Here is a 17,108-nt window from a genome sequence, read left to right as displayed (position 1 = left end):
CTTTCCGTTTCCAGGGGAAGCTTCACAGCGGTAGGAATGCATGCCTGCTTTGTTTCCTGCCATATACTAGAAACAATCTTCTCAAGCAGTGCCCGGCACACAGGGGATCCAACAAACAAAGTTTCATCCACTGACTTCCCCACCCTCCCGTTTATCCACCAGTTCCCTCCCTGCTCTTTGCTGCTCAGATACCTCCTCTCTCCAAGTCCTTGGCTCCCGGAGGCCCAATTAATTAGTTCTTATCTATCTTCCCCTGGTGCATTATAAGCCCCCCAAGGGCAAGGGGGCTGTGCCGCTCTACCCCTCAACCCAGTGCCCAGCACAGAGCCCGGCACTGAAGTTATAGAGGCAGAAAAGCCAAGTCCAGCATCTACCTCCCAGGGCTCATAGTTTACAGGGAGATAGTTTTATGACAAGGTCATCAGAAAGGAGGGGCCCAGGGGGCTACAGGCCCAGAGGAGGCCTTGACCCTACCCAGGGACAGAGGTCAAGATAAGATGACTGGGGCTACGAGCCAGCCTGGCCAGTCGCAGGTCCTCAGTGCCCACTCGTTCATTCTCTGTTACCTGAGCCTCCATGTCCGTCAGCTTGCGGGTCTGGATAGCGGTCTGGTTCAGGAAGCTGGTGTCCAGCTTCAGCAGGGGAGCTGTCTGATTCTGGACCATTTGCTGCTGGGCCTCCACCAGCTCCAACCTCAAGCGCGTCTTGATGGTCCTCTCTAGCTGTGGGAGACCATGGGCTGGGGTCATGGGGGAGAGGCTGGGGAAAGCCTCCGTCCCTCACACGTGTCTCCATGGAAGGGCATTGAGCAGGCACCAGAGAGAGGCCTCTCTGGTTCAGAACATGTCAGGCCAGGTCAGGCTACCTTTACCTCTTGCCTGGACAGTCACAGTAGGTGCTTCCTTGGGAGGGATTACATGCCTGTTTTGTCTGCCTCTCTGCCTCCATCCTTGTCCCCTTCACGGTCATCCCCCACTAGGCAGCCAGAGGGATCCTGCTAAACCTAAGTCAAGTCACACTCCTCCTCTGCTCAAAATCCTCCCGGGGTTCCTACCTCACTCAGAAAAGCCGAGACTGCAGGTTCCTCCATGACTGGGCCTGCCCCTACCTCTCATTCTCTTCCTATTCCCCTCTCCCTCGCTCACTTCAATCCCGATGCAATGCCTTGATGACGTCCCTCCAACAAAGCAAGCATGCGCCCCCCTCAGGGCCTTTGCACATGCTGTTTCCTCACTGTTCCCTCTGGAATCCTCCCCCAGCCCCGCACCCCATCTGTGTGGCACACACCCTCATGTTGTTTCAGGTTTCTTCATACCGCTTATCACCACTTGACTTTTTAAAATGACTACCTCTCTTTTTATATGTCTGTCGTCTGTTTCTCTCTCTAGAATGTCAATTCCATGAAGCCAGGGACTTGGTTTTGCTATCTTATTTCTATGTTTGGTACAATGCATGGCACACAGCGAGTGCTCATAAATATGGGTTCAATGAATTGATGAAAAAGGGGAAGCAGCAAGGGTCAGAGCACAGCACCCAACCGCAAGCCCCTTCCCCACTTCCTCGGGGCAAGCCAGCCAGCAGGGAGTGGGAATGCATCTCTCCCTTGTACAAAGAGTTTGCAGGTCCGTTGGCCAAGCTGTGCTTTCTATCTTCAGGTCCCCTCCATCTGCAAATGGGGCTAGACTGGTCAGTCTCCAAGGGTTCTCCCAGCTCTGATATTCTGGGTTCCCACGTGCTAATGTTCATTTCTTTGACAGGGCTGCTCTCTTTCCCAAGGGCAGGAGAGTTGGTCTGGCACAGCACCAGGATCATGTTGTAAAGGTGAACAGTGTGTTCTCAGGGCTCAGTGCCTGCCGGGAGAGAGCCAGCTCCGCTCCACCATTCCCTCTCCATTTGGCACACATGCTGGCTTCTCACCACGCCCCCCATCCCCGTCCCTGGCTCCTTCCCTTGACTTCTCACTCAGTCTTTCAGAAGGTCCAACTGGACAGCTCCCAGGGTCCCTGGGAAGATGGGTGCTCCCCAGGAGACGTGGTGACCTTTGCTCCGGCCAGTCTCCAGCCACTTCCTCCTTCATCTCTTCTCCCTTCTTCCATCTTGACTGTCCACTCCCATCCCTTCCTCCCCCTGGAGTATTTCAAAGGGAGCATGCTCCATTATCAAATCCTGGAGTGGGTGCTTGTGGGCAGTAGTAGTATTGGTTAGACTATGTTTCTCAAAGTATGGTTCTTCCCTCAGCATCAGCTGAGAGCTCATGAAAAATGAGAATTTCCAGGTCCCACCCCAGACCTACTGAACTGGAAACTCTTAACGGTGCCCAGCCAGCTGTGGTTAACAACCCCCTGGCTGCGTTAGATGCTTGCTCAAGTGTGAGAGCCCTTGCTGCAGAGATGGCAGGGGGACTGAAGACCAGAGAGAGACCCCCTTCCTTCCTTCTCTGCATCATTAACCCACCCCCGTCCTGCAGCACATAGCATGTGCTAACAAGTTCCATCTAAAAACTAACCCCATGGCCTGTCTGGCGGCTTCTCCAGTTTCTCTGGTCTCCTCAACACAAAACTTCTACAAGTTGTCTCCATATTCTCACCTCCATACCCACCCTCACTTAAAAAAAAAAAAAAAACCATAATGTTAATATAATAATGTTACATTTCACACATATAAAAAAGCATAGAGGCCAGGTGCGGTGGCTCACACCTGTAATCCCAGTACATTGGGAGGCTGAAGAGCAGGCGTCCCCAAACTACGGCCCGTGGGCCGCATGCAGCCCCCTGAGGCCGTTTATCCGGCCCCCCGCCGCAGTTCAGGAAGGGGCACCTCTTTCATTGGTGGTCAGTGAGAGGAGCACAGTATGTGGCGGCCCTCCAATGGTCTGAGGGACAGTGAACTGACCCCCTGTGTAAAAAGTTTGGGGATGCGTGCTGAAGAGGGTGGATCATTTGAACCCAGGAGTTTGAGACCAGCCTGAGCAACATGATGACATTTTATTTCTACTAAAAATACAAAAATTAGTTGGACATGGTGGCACAAGCCTGTGATTTTTGCTACCCAGGAGACTGAGGCAGGAGGATTGCTGGACACCAGAAGGCAGAGGTTGTGGTGAGCTGAGATGGCACCACCGGACTCCAACCTGGGCAACAGAGTAAGATTGTATCTAAAAAAAAAAGTATAGAGAATAAACATAACCTGTAGTGTTCATCCTCCTGTACACTCCCAGTCACATCTCTCCATCTGGGGATGTCCATTTGCCTTTTGGGGTCTCACTGTCGCCCAGGCTGGAGTGCAGCAATGCGATCATGGCTCGCTGCAGCCTCAAACTACTGGCTTCAAGCAATCCTCCCACCTCCCAAATAGCTGGGACTACGGGCAGGCACCACCGTGCCCAGTTCCCCCTTCGCTCCTTAATTCATCTTCTCATAGATAGCCCTCCTTGACACTGCACTCAAGGGACACTTTTGTGTCTTCTTCTTGCTTGACATCTCAGGACCAATCACCCAAGTGGCCGCTCCCTGTTGCTGGACGACTTCCATCCTGGTTTCCTCCTAGCCCCTAACCGCCCGCTCTCTGGCTCTGCCTTTATAGACTCCTACATGGCAGGGGCTCTCACGGCCCAGTCCTGGGTCCTTGTCTCTATGTACATTCACTCCCCAGGTCAGGGGTCCTTAATGAGGAACCACAGGCTCCCATGAACTTGAGTGAGAAAAAAGAATCACATCTTTTGTCCACTAATCTGCAATTAAAATTTGGCATTTCCTTCCATCATGAGCTTAGGTCACAAACCGCAGGCATACTAGCAGGTCCTGAGACTCAATAGAAATCCCAAATATTTTCATATCACAACACATTCTTACAGTATCTTAAAACATTGTTTTTACTCAGCCTGATTTGGGAATTATAGACATTATCACACCCATCGCTGAATAATGCTATGACTGATGACAGATTTTAGTTTTCATATTTTGCTTATGGTTTCCATATTACTGAGTGTTCCTATGCTTTGATTTTATGCATTTCTGAGAAAGGATCCTTAAGCTTCACCAGGACCAGATGCCAAGGAATCTGACACTCCAAATGCATCAGGGCCCTGCCCCAGGTGCTGAGATGAGTCCCTGGACTTCCACATCCCCTCGTGCTGATGGGGCCATTACCATCTCCCACCCAGACTTCTCCCCTCCATGTTCCCAACTCACCATCTCTGCATGGTTTCCAATGAGCATCTCAAGCCCAATGTGAAACCCTTGATTCCTCAGCTCCCACCACCCCGTCCCTGCAACTCCCACCTCATTCTCCCAAGTCTTTCCCATCTCAGGAAATGAACCCACCCAGTTCTGAGCCCTAAACTCAGACCTCAATCTTTTTTATTTTTGAGACAAGTTTCCCTCTGTCACTCAGGCTGGACTGCAGTGGCGTGATCTCAGCTCACTGCAACCTCCGCATCCTGGGTTCAAGTGATTCTTCTGCCTCAGCCTTCCGAATAGCTGGGACTACAGGTGCGTGACATCATGCCCAACTAATTTTTGTATTTCACCACATTGGCCAAGCTGGTCTTGAACTTCTGGCCTCGTGATCCGCCAGCCTCGGCCTCCCAAAGTGCTGGAACTACAGGTGTGAGCCACCTCACCTGGCCTCCAGACCTCAATCTTAACTTCTTTTTTTCTTACTGGCCACACTCAACCCACTAGTAAGTACTGCCCACTATGATCCCAATGTAGATTTCAAATCTATTTACTCGCCTTATTCTGGGCCAGGCTGCCCTCCTCTCCATGGGTCTGCCTCTTGCGCCTTCCTACCTCTAACCCCTCTGTCAGCTCCCAGGAGATTCTAATGTTTGGCTGGCTGGGCCCACCAGCGTGGATAAGGACAAACGCAGCTATACGGAGTTTGGTCTCAGACTTCTTCATGCATCATTCACCTCCTAGAACCTAAATTAAAAAGCAGACTTCCAGGTACTGAGCACCTGCTCCAAGTGGTCAAACAGCAAATTCAGGCCTAAGGTGAGCCTTTCCCAGGCATCTTCCCCAAGATCCTCATTTGCCTGAACACGGACAATCTGAGGTCTGAAGGCTAGGTTCTAAGACTCTTTGCTTAAGGGCTGCAGAGCTGAGCTGGTGATTCAGGGCAGCTCAGGGTCCTCTCGAGTGACTGGAGCTCCTCAAGCACCTCCCTGGTCCCCCACTTGTCTTATAGTTGCAAGTGACTGAGCGGGGCAAAGGCTACCCACAGCTGGAGCCCATCACCCAATTAGCCACAGCCTCCCACCAGCACGGGTCCTGGGATGGATAATCTGGACCAGATGGGCTCAGTTAGGCTACGCTGGGCTCTGGAGACTAACATTGGCCTGGGTGGTGGGAGTTGGGTCTGGCTCATGGCTCAGGCACCAGCTGGAAGGGCAGGGAATGGATCTCAATAGAGGAACGGATTCAACATGGGATCTACTGCTCTTTATGCCCCGCACCGACTCCAGGATTAGACCTGCCCCTTCTCCATCACTCTTAGGCTGCCGAATTCTCAGGCCTGCGATGGGGCACAAAGACCTGACCTCTAATCACCTTTCCAGCCAGCAAAGAGGCTGAGCTTTGGTTCGTGGCCTACCGCGCCCTCCCCTTGGCCCTGAGTTTGAGTTCTGGCTCTACCACACTCTTACTGTGGGCCCTTGGAGAGTACTGTGTTTCTCTGAGCCTCACTTTACAGATCTGCATCATGGGTCAGAACACCCTGCTGTTTGGTAGGGAGAGGGTCTTGAAGGAAAGGAGGGAAATTTTCACAGGCAGGGGCTTGGGGAGGAGGGGTGACCCAGACAGATAACAGGTGCAGATCAATGGAAGAGCAGCCTCCGTTGCCAAGGTGATCTGCCCAAGCCTCCTCCTCTCCTGTATTATTTATATAAAATGGACATCAACTGGCCAATGGAGAAACTGCAGTCCATCCATGAAATGGATTTCACTGAGCAATCGAAAGTAAAGAACCATTGATGTGTGCAACGACACAGATGAACCGCAGGTGGATTATGAGTGAAAAATATGCCAGACTCCAGTGGTTCCATACTGTAGGAGTCTATTTGTATGACTCGAAAAAAGTCAGAATATGTGATTGCAAGGACCTGGGTCCCGGGGGTTGGGGACTGATTGTTAAAGGATACAGGGGAGCTTTCTGGGATATTGGCAATGTTCTATGTCATGATTGTGCTGGTGGTTACATAACTGTATACGTCTGTCAAAACTCAGGGAACCATAAACGAAAAGGGTAGACTTTGCTGTAGGTAGTAGAGCAATATAGGTAATGTAAAAAGAAAATGCCATCACCATCACCCCATTTTATTGAGGTCATACCTCAATAAAAAGCAACCCCCCAACACAAGTTTCTATAAAATGCCCCAGATATACATATGTAACATTAAACTGCAGGTGAAAATGAATGCAGAGAGAGTGAATCCCCTCAGCCTCTCTGCGTTTCATTTATTTCATTCGTGCATTCATTCAGGAATTATTTCTTGAGCACCTACTATGTGCTTATCCTGTGTTAGGTACTAGAGAATCAGAAAACGAGCAAAATTGGTAGTTTCTGATTCCTGGGCATTTCTACTAAATATATCAGTTGCATTGAAATCTCGATGAGTGCTGTGAAGAAAATAAGACGGGGTGTATGTGGGGTTGGGGACAAGTTTAGCCAGGGTGATAGAGAAAGCCCCACCAGAGAGGGCCATCTTGGGCCGAGAGGCTGAGAAGAAACCTGGTCTGGGGAAGTCAGGAGCGCGGGAATTCCAGGCAGAGGAAAAGGCAAGCGCAAAGGCCTTGAGGTGGGAGCGTGTCTCGGATCTGAGGATCAAAATGAAGATGAGTAACAATGGTATGCCCCGCATCTATCTCTCTTCCACGGAAAACGGTGCGTGAGGTTCCTGTTTGGAAAAAGGCTTTTGTCGACTGCAGGTAAAAATGAATGCAGAGAGAGTAATGCTTTGTACGGATGGGCCTGTGTGTGAATCACAGCTCTTAGCTTACTGGCTGTGTGACCTTAGGCTGGTGCTTCTACCTGTCTGAGCCTTTTCTCTAAAATGAAGATAATCATAGCTCCCTCCCCTAGGTTGTAGGGAGCATTCCTGAGATGACCCTGGTTATAGTTACATAATGAACAAATGACAAATTCTGGTTTGTCTGGGCCGTGGCTTACTATGCAGCTGTTAAACACAATGAGGTTGATGACCGACACAGTGGCTCACAACTGTAATCCCAGGACTTTGGGAGGCCAAGGTGGGTGGATCGTTTAAGCCCGGGAATTGGAGACCAGCCTGGGTAACCTCAATGGGGTGATGGTGATGGCATTTTCTTTTTACATTACCTTCATTGAGCAATAAAAGTTTATTAAAATTGTTTGGATTTTTAAAAGTAGAATGAGAGTATACACAGGTATAATTAATAGAATATTTAACTGCTGGTATATAAACACCAGAAGTCCTTGACTGATGTCCTGGACCCCCAGGGATCTGTGACTAGAATTCAAGAAACCTGTAAACTTGTATGAAAAAAAAAATGACCTTCCCCCCCCCCCCAATCTCTAACCGCAATTAGCATTTCCTGTGGTGGTGATAGCAGGGCCTGCAGCTTTGTCACTAGCAGACACCGCAGATACTCTAATAATGTCTTACTGCAGTGATTGCAGACATCTACGGCGTACTGTGTATACTCATCTCAGCCTCAGAATGATGGAAGGTGCTTGATCCCCCACTCCGTCCTGTTATTTTGCGCATTAATACAGAAGTAACATAGGACTATATTAGAAACCTGTTTTCTGATGTGTTGACGTTTTCATCTCAAGGTAATTTGTTTCCTTTACAAATTACGCATTTAATTTTACATTTCAAAAAACATTTTTTTCTGAGGGAGGGTCTAGAGCTTCATCAGATGCCAAAGGACCCCAAGGCGCAGGAAGGGTTGAGACCTCTGAAGACCCGTCCCACACGTTTCTTCGCTGGTGTCCCCAGTAGGCTGCCAAATGTGAATGCCTGCCTTTTCTTCTGGGGCCTGGGAGAATGTCTGGATATTTGTAGGCTCTGCTGTCGACCCCAATTATAGATGGGCAAATGGAGGTTCAGGCTCAGAGTCACTTTCTTGAGGTCACCCATCAAGTTGGCAGATACTAGATTCATCCCCAGGTCTACTGATTTGGAAGGTGGGAGGTCAGCTCTGGTGGCTGTAGGAGGGTCAGGGCAGGGTTGAGCAGGTGAAAGTTGTGCTTCCCTCACCCAGGGCACGACCCAGGCTTCAGCCCTGCAGCCAGTGAGCCCAGAGGGCAGGGTGAACCCTGCTGCTGGCTTCCGTATGTTGACCCAGTTTCTGGGTCTCTGCCCAGACTTGTTGCTGAATCAGACCCAGAGCACCAGGGTTTCTGTGAATCGGGGTGTGCATTAAGGTGGAGGAAGGTCAGGGATCCTTCCACGATTATTCCCCATGAAATTGCAGGGAGCTAAAGACCACTGGACTGGGAGTCAAGAGGCCCCTGTTTCTTTCTTTCTTTCTTTTTTTTTTTTTTAAAGAAGACGAAGAAAGAGAAAGAGGAAGAGGGAGAGAGGATGGGGGTATTGCTTTATTGCCCAGGCTAGAATGCAGTCTAAATATGGGTATGCCTATAATTGTCCTTAATAATGGAGACATGAAAGAAAATGAGGGAAGAGAATAACAAACAAGGAGCCAACCAAGATTTCATTTAAACTTCTAAATTGATATGATGTGGTACTGATAAGAGTGTATATTTTGTATATTTAAAGTGGCGAGTTCTATAAATGTTAATTACATTTACTTGTTCCAGATCTGAGTTCAAGACCTGAATATCGTTGTTAATTTTCTGTCTCATTGATCTGTCTAATATTAATGTTGAAGTCTCCCACTATTATTATGTGGGAGTCTAAGTCTCTTTATAAGTCCTGTATGTCTAGGTATTCCTGTATTGGGTGCATATATATTTAGGATCTTTAGCTCTTCTTGTTGTTGCATTGATCCTTTTATCATTATATAATGTCCTTCTTTGCTTCTTTTGATCTTTGTTGCTTAATTGTAACTTCTGCTTTTTATTTATTTATTTTAGCTCTCTGTTTGGTTGGTAAATCTTTCTCCATCCCTTGTTTAGAGTCTTTGTGTATCCTTGAATGTGAGATGGATCTGGATGCAGCATACTGATGGGTTTTAGTTTTTTATTCAAATTGCCTGTCTTTGGATTGGGGGATTTAGTCAATTTAAATTTAGAATTAATAATAATATATGTGAGTTTAATACTGTCGTTAGCTGGCTATTTTGTCCATTAGTTGATGTAAATTCTTCATTATATTGATGCTCTTTTTAATAATTTTTTTAGAAAGGCTGATACTGTTTGTTCCTTTCATATGTGTAGTGGTTCTTTCAGAAGCTCTTGCAAAGCAGGCCTGGTGGTGATGAAATCTCTGAGTGCTTGCTTATTCACAAAAAACTTTATTTTTCCTTCACATGTGAAGCTTAGCTTGGCTGGATGTGAAATTCTGGGTTGAAAGTTCTTTTCTTTAAGGATGTTGAATATTGGCCCCCACTCTCTTCTGGCTTGTAGGGTTTCTGCTGAGAGATATGCTGTAAGTCTGATAGGCTTCCCTTTGTGGGTAACCTGACCTTTCTCTCTGGCTGCCCTTAGTATTTTCTCCTTCATTTCAACCCTGGTGAATCTGACGATTATGTGCCTTGGAGTTGCTCTTCTTGAGGAATATCTCTGTGGTGTTCTCTGTATTACCTGGAGTTGAATATTATCCTGCCTTACTAGGCTGGGAAAATTTTCCTGAATAATGTCCTGAAGCGTATTTTCCAGCTTGGATTCATTCTCTTCGTCACATTCAGGTACACCTATCAAGCGTAGATTAGGTCTTTTCACATAGTCCCATATTTCTTGGAGGCTTTGCTTGTTCCTTTTTATCCTTTTTTCTCTCGTCTTGTCTTCTTGTTTTATTTCATTGAGTTGATCTTCGACCTCTGATATCCTTTCTTCTACTTGATCAATTCGGCTGTTAAAACTTGTGCATACTTCACGTAGTTCTCGTATTGTGTTTTTCAGCTCCATCAATTCACTTATTTTCCTCTCTAAATTTTGTATTCTTGTTGACATTTCGTCAAACCTTTTTTCAAAGTTCTTAGTTTCTTTAGATTGTGTTATAACAAGTTCTTTTAATTCACAGAAGTTTCTTATTATCCAGGTTTTGAAGCCTGCTTCTGTAATTGGAACCCACTCGTTCTCCATCAAGCCTTGTTTCGTTGCCGATGAGGAACTGGGATCCCCTGCTGAGGAAGAGGCGTTCTGATCTTGGGTATTCTCAGCCTTTTTTGACCGTTTTCTTCCCTTCGTTGTAGATCCATCCATCTATGGTCTTTATAATTACCGTCTTTGTAATTGGGTTTCTGAGTGGACGTCCAACTTACTGATTCTCAGCGCCGAAATCCGAGCAACCCACTGCACCGACTAAATCAGCCGCGTTAAGATTGAGGGTGCCTTTCCGACTCTGCACCGAGAACCGACGCTCCGAGGCGCCGGCAAAACCGGCCACAAGAGTCGCGCTGGCGACGCGTGGGGCTCCTCCGCTGGGACTCTCCTGGTGCGTGAGCAACAAGAATTCATGTGAAGGTGTGGCGTCCTCTCCTTCTTTGCGCTTTCAGTGGGAGCTACAATCCCGAGCTGCTAGTGATCAGCCATCTTGGATCTCTCTCCCAAGAGGCCCCTGTTTCTGATCATAGGTCTGCATCTCCCATGTGCGATTTGGTCAAATGACTTCATCTCTCTGTAAACTACCTCATAATTGTTCAGACCCAACCTCTCAAAGCTGCCCTGCTCTCCTCTGACTCTCTCATATCCCGCATCCAATCTGTTGTCTCCACCCTCAGGCGCATGCAGAATCTGACCACTACTGCCCAGCCTTGCCGCTTCCACCCCAGTCCCAGCCATTATCACCTCTAGCGGGGATCACAGCCTCCTTGATACCCGAGGCTTCCGTCTCTCTCCCTGGGCCCCCAGGCTATGCTTCATGAGTAGCCAGTGAGGTCCTGGTCAACCTGTGAGATTATAATTCCCTCTGCTCTACACTGTGCTGTGGCTCTCATGCGGCTCAGGGAGGACCAGGATTCTTTGCAGATACCTTTAGCGGAGAACAGAATTCTTTGCTTTTGAAACAGGCATAACAGCCCCAATGGACAAAATCCAAACCAGGCTGTACTGGGGTAGTGTGGGAATTGGGACGTAGCCTGTTCTGGGTCCTAGGCTGAACCAAGGCCCCACGGCTGGGGTGGGGCAGGGTGTGGAGATCTGAGCTTGGCCTGATGGTAAAAGGAAAAGGTCTTTAGCAGGGATGCCCCAGGAGGAGGGGCCCAGGCAGGGAGACATCTGGGGAGCAAAGACTTAAAGAGGGGGAGACCTAAATGATGCCCTCAAGAACCACTCAGCCCCCACCTCCTCCACTTCACAGATGGGGAAACTGAGGTCCCAATCAGGAAAGTAAAGTGCCAGAGGCTGTACACAGGAGCTAAGGGCCAGATCTGGTCCAGACGTATGAAAATCCGGGAGATCAGAGCTTTCATAGCTTTGTGTGTGTGTTTCAACTTAAATGTAAATCTTCATAATTTTAGTTTTCAAATGGGTGATATAAACACATTGTTCAAAATTCCAAGGAACAAAAAGGAGTGAAGTGAAAAACACATTTTCGGTCTCCGCCCCAATCTGCAGTTCTCTCCCTACCCGCCACTGAGAGGGAGGTTTCTGGGTTTCCTTCCAGAGCAGTGCTATGCATACATCTGCAGTAACAGCTTCCATCCCACCGTCTGCCCTTCAGGCTACAAAAGCCTCCGCTTGCCATTCCACACCTGGCGTCCTTCCGCTTGACAGAATGTATAGCGTGTTCCACATTTATCCAGGTAGCCTCTCCTCTCCGTTGCAAGCTGCTTGCAATTCCAGGCATGCGCCTCTGCTGTTCACTCATCTAGTCTCCTCTAGCTGGGCCTGTAGGATATTTCCAGGCCTTTCCCATCACAAACAGGGCTGCTACGGATATCCTTGTACTCCTGTCACCTAACACCTTCACAGGTCTACATGGGGAATAAATCCTTTGAAGCAGAATTGCTGAGTGAAATCACACGTTTTGTTGGTCCTTTGTTTTTTAAGACAGAGTCTTGCTCTATCACCCAGGCTGGAGTGCAGTGGTGTAATCATGGCTCACTGCAGCCTCGAACTCCCAGGCTCAAGCAATCCTCACACCGCAGCCTCCCAAGTAGCTGGGACTACAGGCCACGAGGCCAGCTAATTTTTTTTTTTTTTTTAATGTAGAGACTGGGGTCTTGCTTTGTTGACTCAGGCTAGTCTCAAACTCCTGAGCTCGAGTGATTCTCCCACCTTAGCCTCCCAAAACACTTACGATTTTGACTATCGTTAACAAACTGCCCTTGGCAGAGGTTGTGCCTAGTGGTTTCTGCCCTTTGTTTGGAGGAGAGGCCCTAGGGTCTGCTGAGGTGGCCACAGGAGCCAGAGTTGCTTATTGCACCCTCTCCCAACATGCATCCACAACCCCCTAATCTCAGTAGCACCAGGGCTTCTCCCACAAGCATTCTTCTGACTTCCAGGTCTCCCTGAAAATGTCACCTCCTCTGAGAAGCATTCCCTGACCACCCCCACTGTATTCCACCTGTTTATCACAGGGTCCATTCTGGCTTCTACACAGTACTTCATGCCATCTGAAATCACTTCACTCATTTGTCATTTGTCCACTTCCCCCACCAGAAGAGCCCCAGGAGTGCAGAGGTTTGTCTTGCCTGCTCATGGGCACATCCTCCGTGCCTAGAATAGGGCCAGGCACATGAGAGGTGCTCGATAAATATTTGTTGAAAGAACAGATGGGTCGGTTTTGAGCCCAGGCCCGGCTACGGTTAGAACTTGTGAGAAACAAAGGCAGCAGAAACCACGGAGGCCGGAGAGCGGAGAGCCCTAGGGTAGCTCTCCTTGGGCTAAGGGATCCTGAGGGAAGAAAAATCTAGCAACTGTGCATCTCCCTTTTGGGGACCAGGGTCCTCTGTATTTTCCAGGTCCCAGCTAATGCCCAGACCCCCCCGCACCATGGACATGGCTTGTTTGTTGGGCAGGAAACCGCCTAAGTGGTGACAGCATAGCTTCTGGCATCAGGTGGCTGGATCTGACTTTGCCCTTCTTGGCTGTATGACCTTGTGCGAGTCACCTAACTCTTGGTGCCTCAGTTTCCTCATCTGTTAGTGGGTGAGCAATCTTACTTTACTGGGTTATTGTGAGAATTAAATGCAGTAGCACAAAGCACCTAGGGCAGTGTGTGGCATGCAGCAAATGCTCACTAAATGAGTGCTTACTCACGGTGTCATCCTGTTTTCAGCCTCCACTCATTCTGGGGGGCAGCGAGTATTTTGAGCTCCCCTTTACAGAGGAGCCAGTTGGTATCTGTGGCTTCCCTGGTCTCCCGTAGCTGGTCAGTGGTACCCCTGGGATGTGATCTCCTGACCCCAGCTTGGTCCTCCCCAGACTGCACAGCCGACTCTCAGGGTTCATTCCAGACATTTCAGAGCGGGCTCTGAAGTTATGCAAGCAGACTGCGGCCAGAGTCTGACTGGAGGTGCAGGCTTAGCGGGCAGACCTGGGGCCGGTTTTCTGACATTTCCTGCCCAACGAGAAGGGGGAGAAGGTCTGGGTACATCCCAGTCTGGCTGCGCTCTAAGGCCAGAGAGGAGAGAACTAGAAACATGTGGCCCTGTCCTCTGCGGTCCTGTCCTCTGTGGGATGACTGGCCAAGCCAGTTGAACAAATAAACCCGTCCCTCTGGGGAAGTCGCCAGGGGAGCTGCCGCTGCTGTTGCCCACCCTGCACCCCCACCTCACCCAGGGCATGAGCTAGCTGGTCATCCCCAGGCCGAGGGCATCTGTGCCAGCTGTTTCGAGGCCCCCTTTGTGGAAAAATGATCCTATTCCTCTAAGGAGCAGATGCTGTTTCCCTACCCCATCCCCCAGTCCCAAACTGCTTAGGAAGGAGCCAGTGGTGAGGTTAGGAAATCAAACCCCAAGATGTTTTGTTCGGCACTGAGACTCATTTCTTGTTTGGATAACTGAAGGCTGAAAATGCCAAGAATTTGCGGGCAGCCTGGGAAGGCTGGGGCAGATGGGACCCTGGCTCCCAAACCAGGTCAGTTTGGGAGGGTCTCAGGCTGGGCCGGGACCCCACACTGGGCTCCTTGGTGCTCTCTTGACCCACGCCCAGCCAGGGGGGGGTGCCACAACTGCTGGCCCAAAGGGCTGAGTTATTCTGAGGTTTGACATCAGAGACCTGGAACAAACAGCAGAGGCTGGGGCAGTGCCAGGTGGGGAGGCCCTTGCCCAGCCTCTGACCTCTCTCTGCTTGGCTTTGGATGCAGAGGAGGAAGAGAAAGAGGCCCCAGCTGAGCAGCCAGCTGCAGGGTGGGCATCGGCCATCTGGCAGATGTGTCCTGGGTCTTCAGTGTGGACATCCAGGGAGGTAGAGGTGGGCGGGATGGCCTTGGGGCTAGAAAAGGAGGAGCTGAGGAAGATACAGGGAAAGATGCAGGGAGACACTTTGAGAGAGTCAGAGACGCCCGCAGAGTTAGCAACAGTGAGTCAGGGCCACCGCGAGCGCCCCAAGAGAGATCCACAGAGGCAGAGAGACGCAGAAACAGAGACAGGCTGACCACGGTGGCTCGTGCCTGCCGTCCCAGCTATTCGGGAGACTGAGGCAGGAGGATCGCTTGAACTCAGGAGTTCAAGGCTGCAGTGAGCTGTGATTGCACCATTGCACCCCAGCATGGTTGAGAGAGCCAGACCTTGTCTCTAAGAGAGACCAAAAGAGACAGAAATAGACAAGGAGATAGAGAAAGACAGCTGCCACAGACTCCAGGCCAGCAGCCGCTGGCTGCTCCCTAAAGGCGAGAAGGTAGTTCTCACCCGCATTTCCAGGTGGAGTCAGCCCTGCCCTGGGAGCTCAGAGACTGGGGCAAGATGTGCTGCCCTCAGGTGGTGGGGGTGGGCCAGGGAGCCTGGGGCTTGTGTCTGGCCCTGGTTTTCCTCACCCTCCTCATCTGTAGAATGGATCATTCTGTGGGGACATGAGGAGAAGGCAGAGGATGGCACTTCTTGGCTGGGACAGCTGGGACAACTGGGGGAATGGCAGTCACACACGGGAGCCCTTACTGAGCATCTGCTGTGTGCGGAGGCTTTCCCTGGTCGGCTTCTCTTGACCCCACATGGAAGGTCAGGAGAAGGTGCTTGTCATTTTCCTCCCAGCTTTCGGATGTGGCACTGAGAGGGAAGAGCCAGCACTGGGTCTTAAAGAGAGCGTGGTGGACAGAGGAGGTCATGTGACTAGCCACTGTAGGCTGCCTGGCCCAGCTAGAGATGCCTGCACTCCAGCTGGCTCTGTCCCCCAACCTCCTCAATATTCCTGGCTGCAGCTTTTCATCCAGATGAGGTGGGCAGAGCGGGGTCCAGAGCTGATTCTCGGCACACCAGAGCTGGCTCCAGATGGGAGTCACTGGGGGAGGGGCTTTCCAGGAGGGAGGAGGAGGAGAGTAGGAGAGGCAGAAGGAGAGGGAGAGCAGGGAGAAGAGAGGGACATGGGGGTGCAGGGGAGGAGGAGAGCGTGGAAGGGAAGAGAGGGAGAAGGGGCAAGGCCGGGGCCCTCCCCATGTCCTCTGAGCACTGGCAGTAGGACACAGCAAGCCAAATGCTGGGAAAAGAGAGCGGGTATCTGGGGACTTGGAAACTCTGCAGCGGAAGGGAGCATCGAGGGCGTCCCATCTCTAGATCCTGCTTCCCTTGCTTCCTCAACACCTTCCAGAGTCAGGAAAAAGAACCTGCAGTTTGGAGTGAGAATCTCGATTGGCTTTCAGGGCCACAGGGCTCTGACAAGTCACTTTCCCTCTCTGGCCTGTTTCTTCACTGGTACACAGGGGAACTGGAGGGGAGCTGGGGGCACAGGTTGAGCAGATGATGGCCTCTGGGATTTGCCTCCCCTGTGCCTGTCTAGATGAACAGAATTTTGCGAAGAGCTTGTTTAGCCCTAATGAAAATGGTGATGATGGCGATGATGATGATGATGGTGCAATTAGATAAAAGTATTTTAAAACTCATTTAAAAAAATCTTTTCTGGGATGTTAGAGAAAAAGCCAAAAAAAAAAAAAAGAAAAAAAAAGCTTTGGGCTTCAGAAGATCTGAGATATGCCTAGACCAAGAGAAGACCCAGAGGGAGGTCACAGCCACAGCCACAGCCACAGAAAGTAGCAAGCGTCCCCCACGGGGGCCCAGGAGTGTCAGAGAGGAGAGAGAGAAATCATTGTTTACCTGAACCAAGGGTCACATGTCTCAACTGGAGTGAAGAAGGACCCAAGAATTGTAGGACCCATGTCTCTATTTGCAGGGAGAACCCACAGTGGAAATAGCCAACAAACACTTGGCACCAGGCCAAGGATGCGAAATCCTCAGGGGTAGGGAGTATTTTCACCTTGTTTTGTAGGTGAGAAAACCAGGGCTCAGAGAGATGAAGCAACCTGCTCCAGGTCACACAGCAAGGGGCAGAAATGAGGCTGGAATCCCAGCAACTGGGCTCCAGGGTCAGGGCTCTCACCTTTCAGGCCATGCTGCTGCCCAAGGAGGGTACAGACCCAGGGAAAGTGATGATCAGGTCTGTCTAGGCTGATAGGTCTGATCTTGTGACAGGCTCCATAGGCATCAGGCCACCTGGCAGTGACTTGAATGCCGAGGGGATGAAGGAGTGCTCAACCCGAGGGGCTCCTGACCCAGGAGATGGCACAGCAAACACCAGAGACCGTGGAGTTCGGAGGAGCCCTTGAGAACATCAGCGTGAACAGTTAACATTCCCAGCTCCAAGGATACCTGCAACCCGTGTACTGGCTTGACTAAGAGAGAGCTTCCCCCAGCCGGTGGGGCAGGGGCCTAAAATAGGGATTATGCCAAATTGAAGAAAAGCCCAACTCACTGCTCGGGTGAGCTCTCCTGTGTCTTGGTGAAGCAGGAGGCCAGGCAACAGGCTGTGAATGCTGGGTGGGCAGTCTCATTTATCTTCCCCGTCATCCC

At 50.2% G+C, this 17,108-nt stretch overlaps 1 protein-coding gene across 1 annotated transcript in view; it reads right to left on the bottom strand.

Annotated features, from left to right (window-relative positions):
- Window positions 1-17,108, bottom strand: part of ANGPT4 (angiopoietin 4) — a 38,057-nt gene that overhangs the window by 17,856 nt on the left and 3,093 nt on the right. The window contains exon 2 of the mRNA XM_010351755.3: window positions 567-722. Coding sequence (XP_010350057.3) covers window positions 567-722 — 156 coding nt within the window. The remainder of the gene's footprint in view (window positions 1-566; window positions 723-17,108) is intronic.

The sequence above is a fragment of the Saimiri boliviensis genome, chromosome 9, assembly GCF_048565385.1.
Source record: "Saimiri boliviensis isolate mSaiBol1 chromosome 9, mSaiBol1.pri, whole genome shotgun sequence".
In the NCBI taxonomy this organism is placed as follows: Eukaryota; Metazoa; Chordata; class Mammalia; order Primates; family Cebidae; genus Saimiri; species Saimiri boliviensis.
Note: the sequence above shows the minus strand (reverse complement) of the source record. Positions and strands in the feature narration are given on the sequence as shown.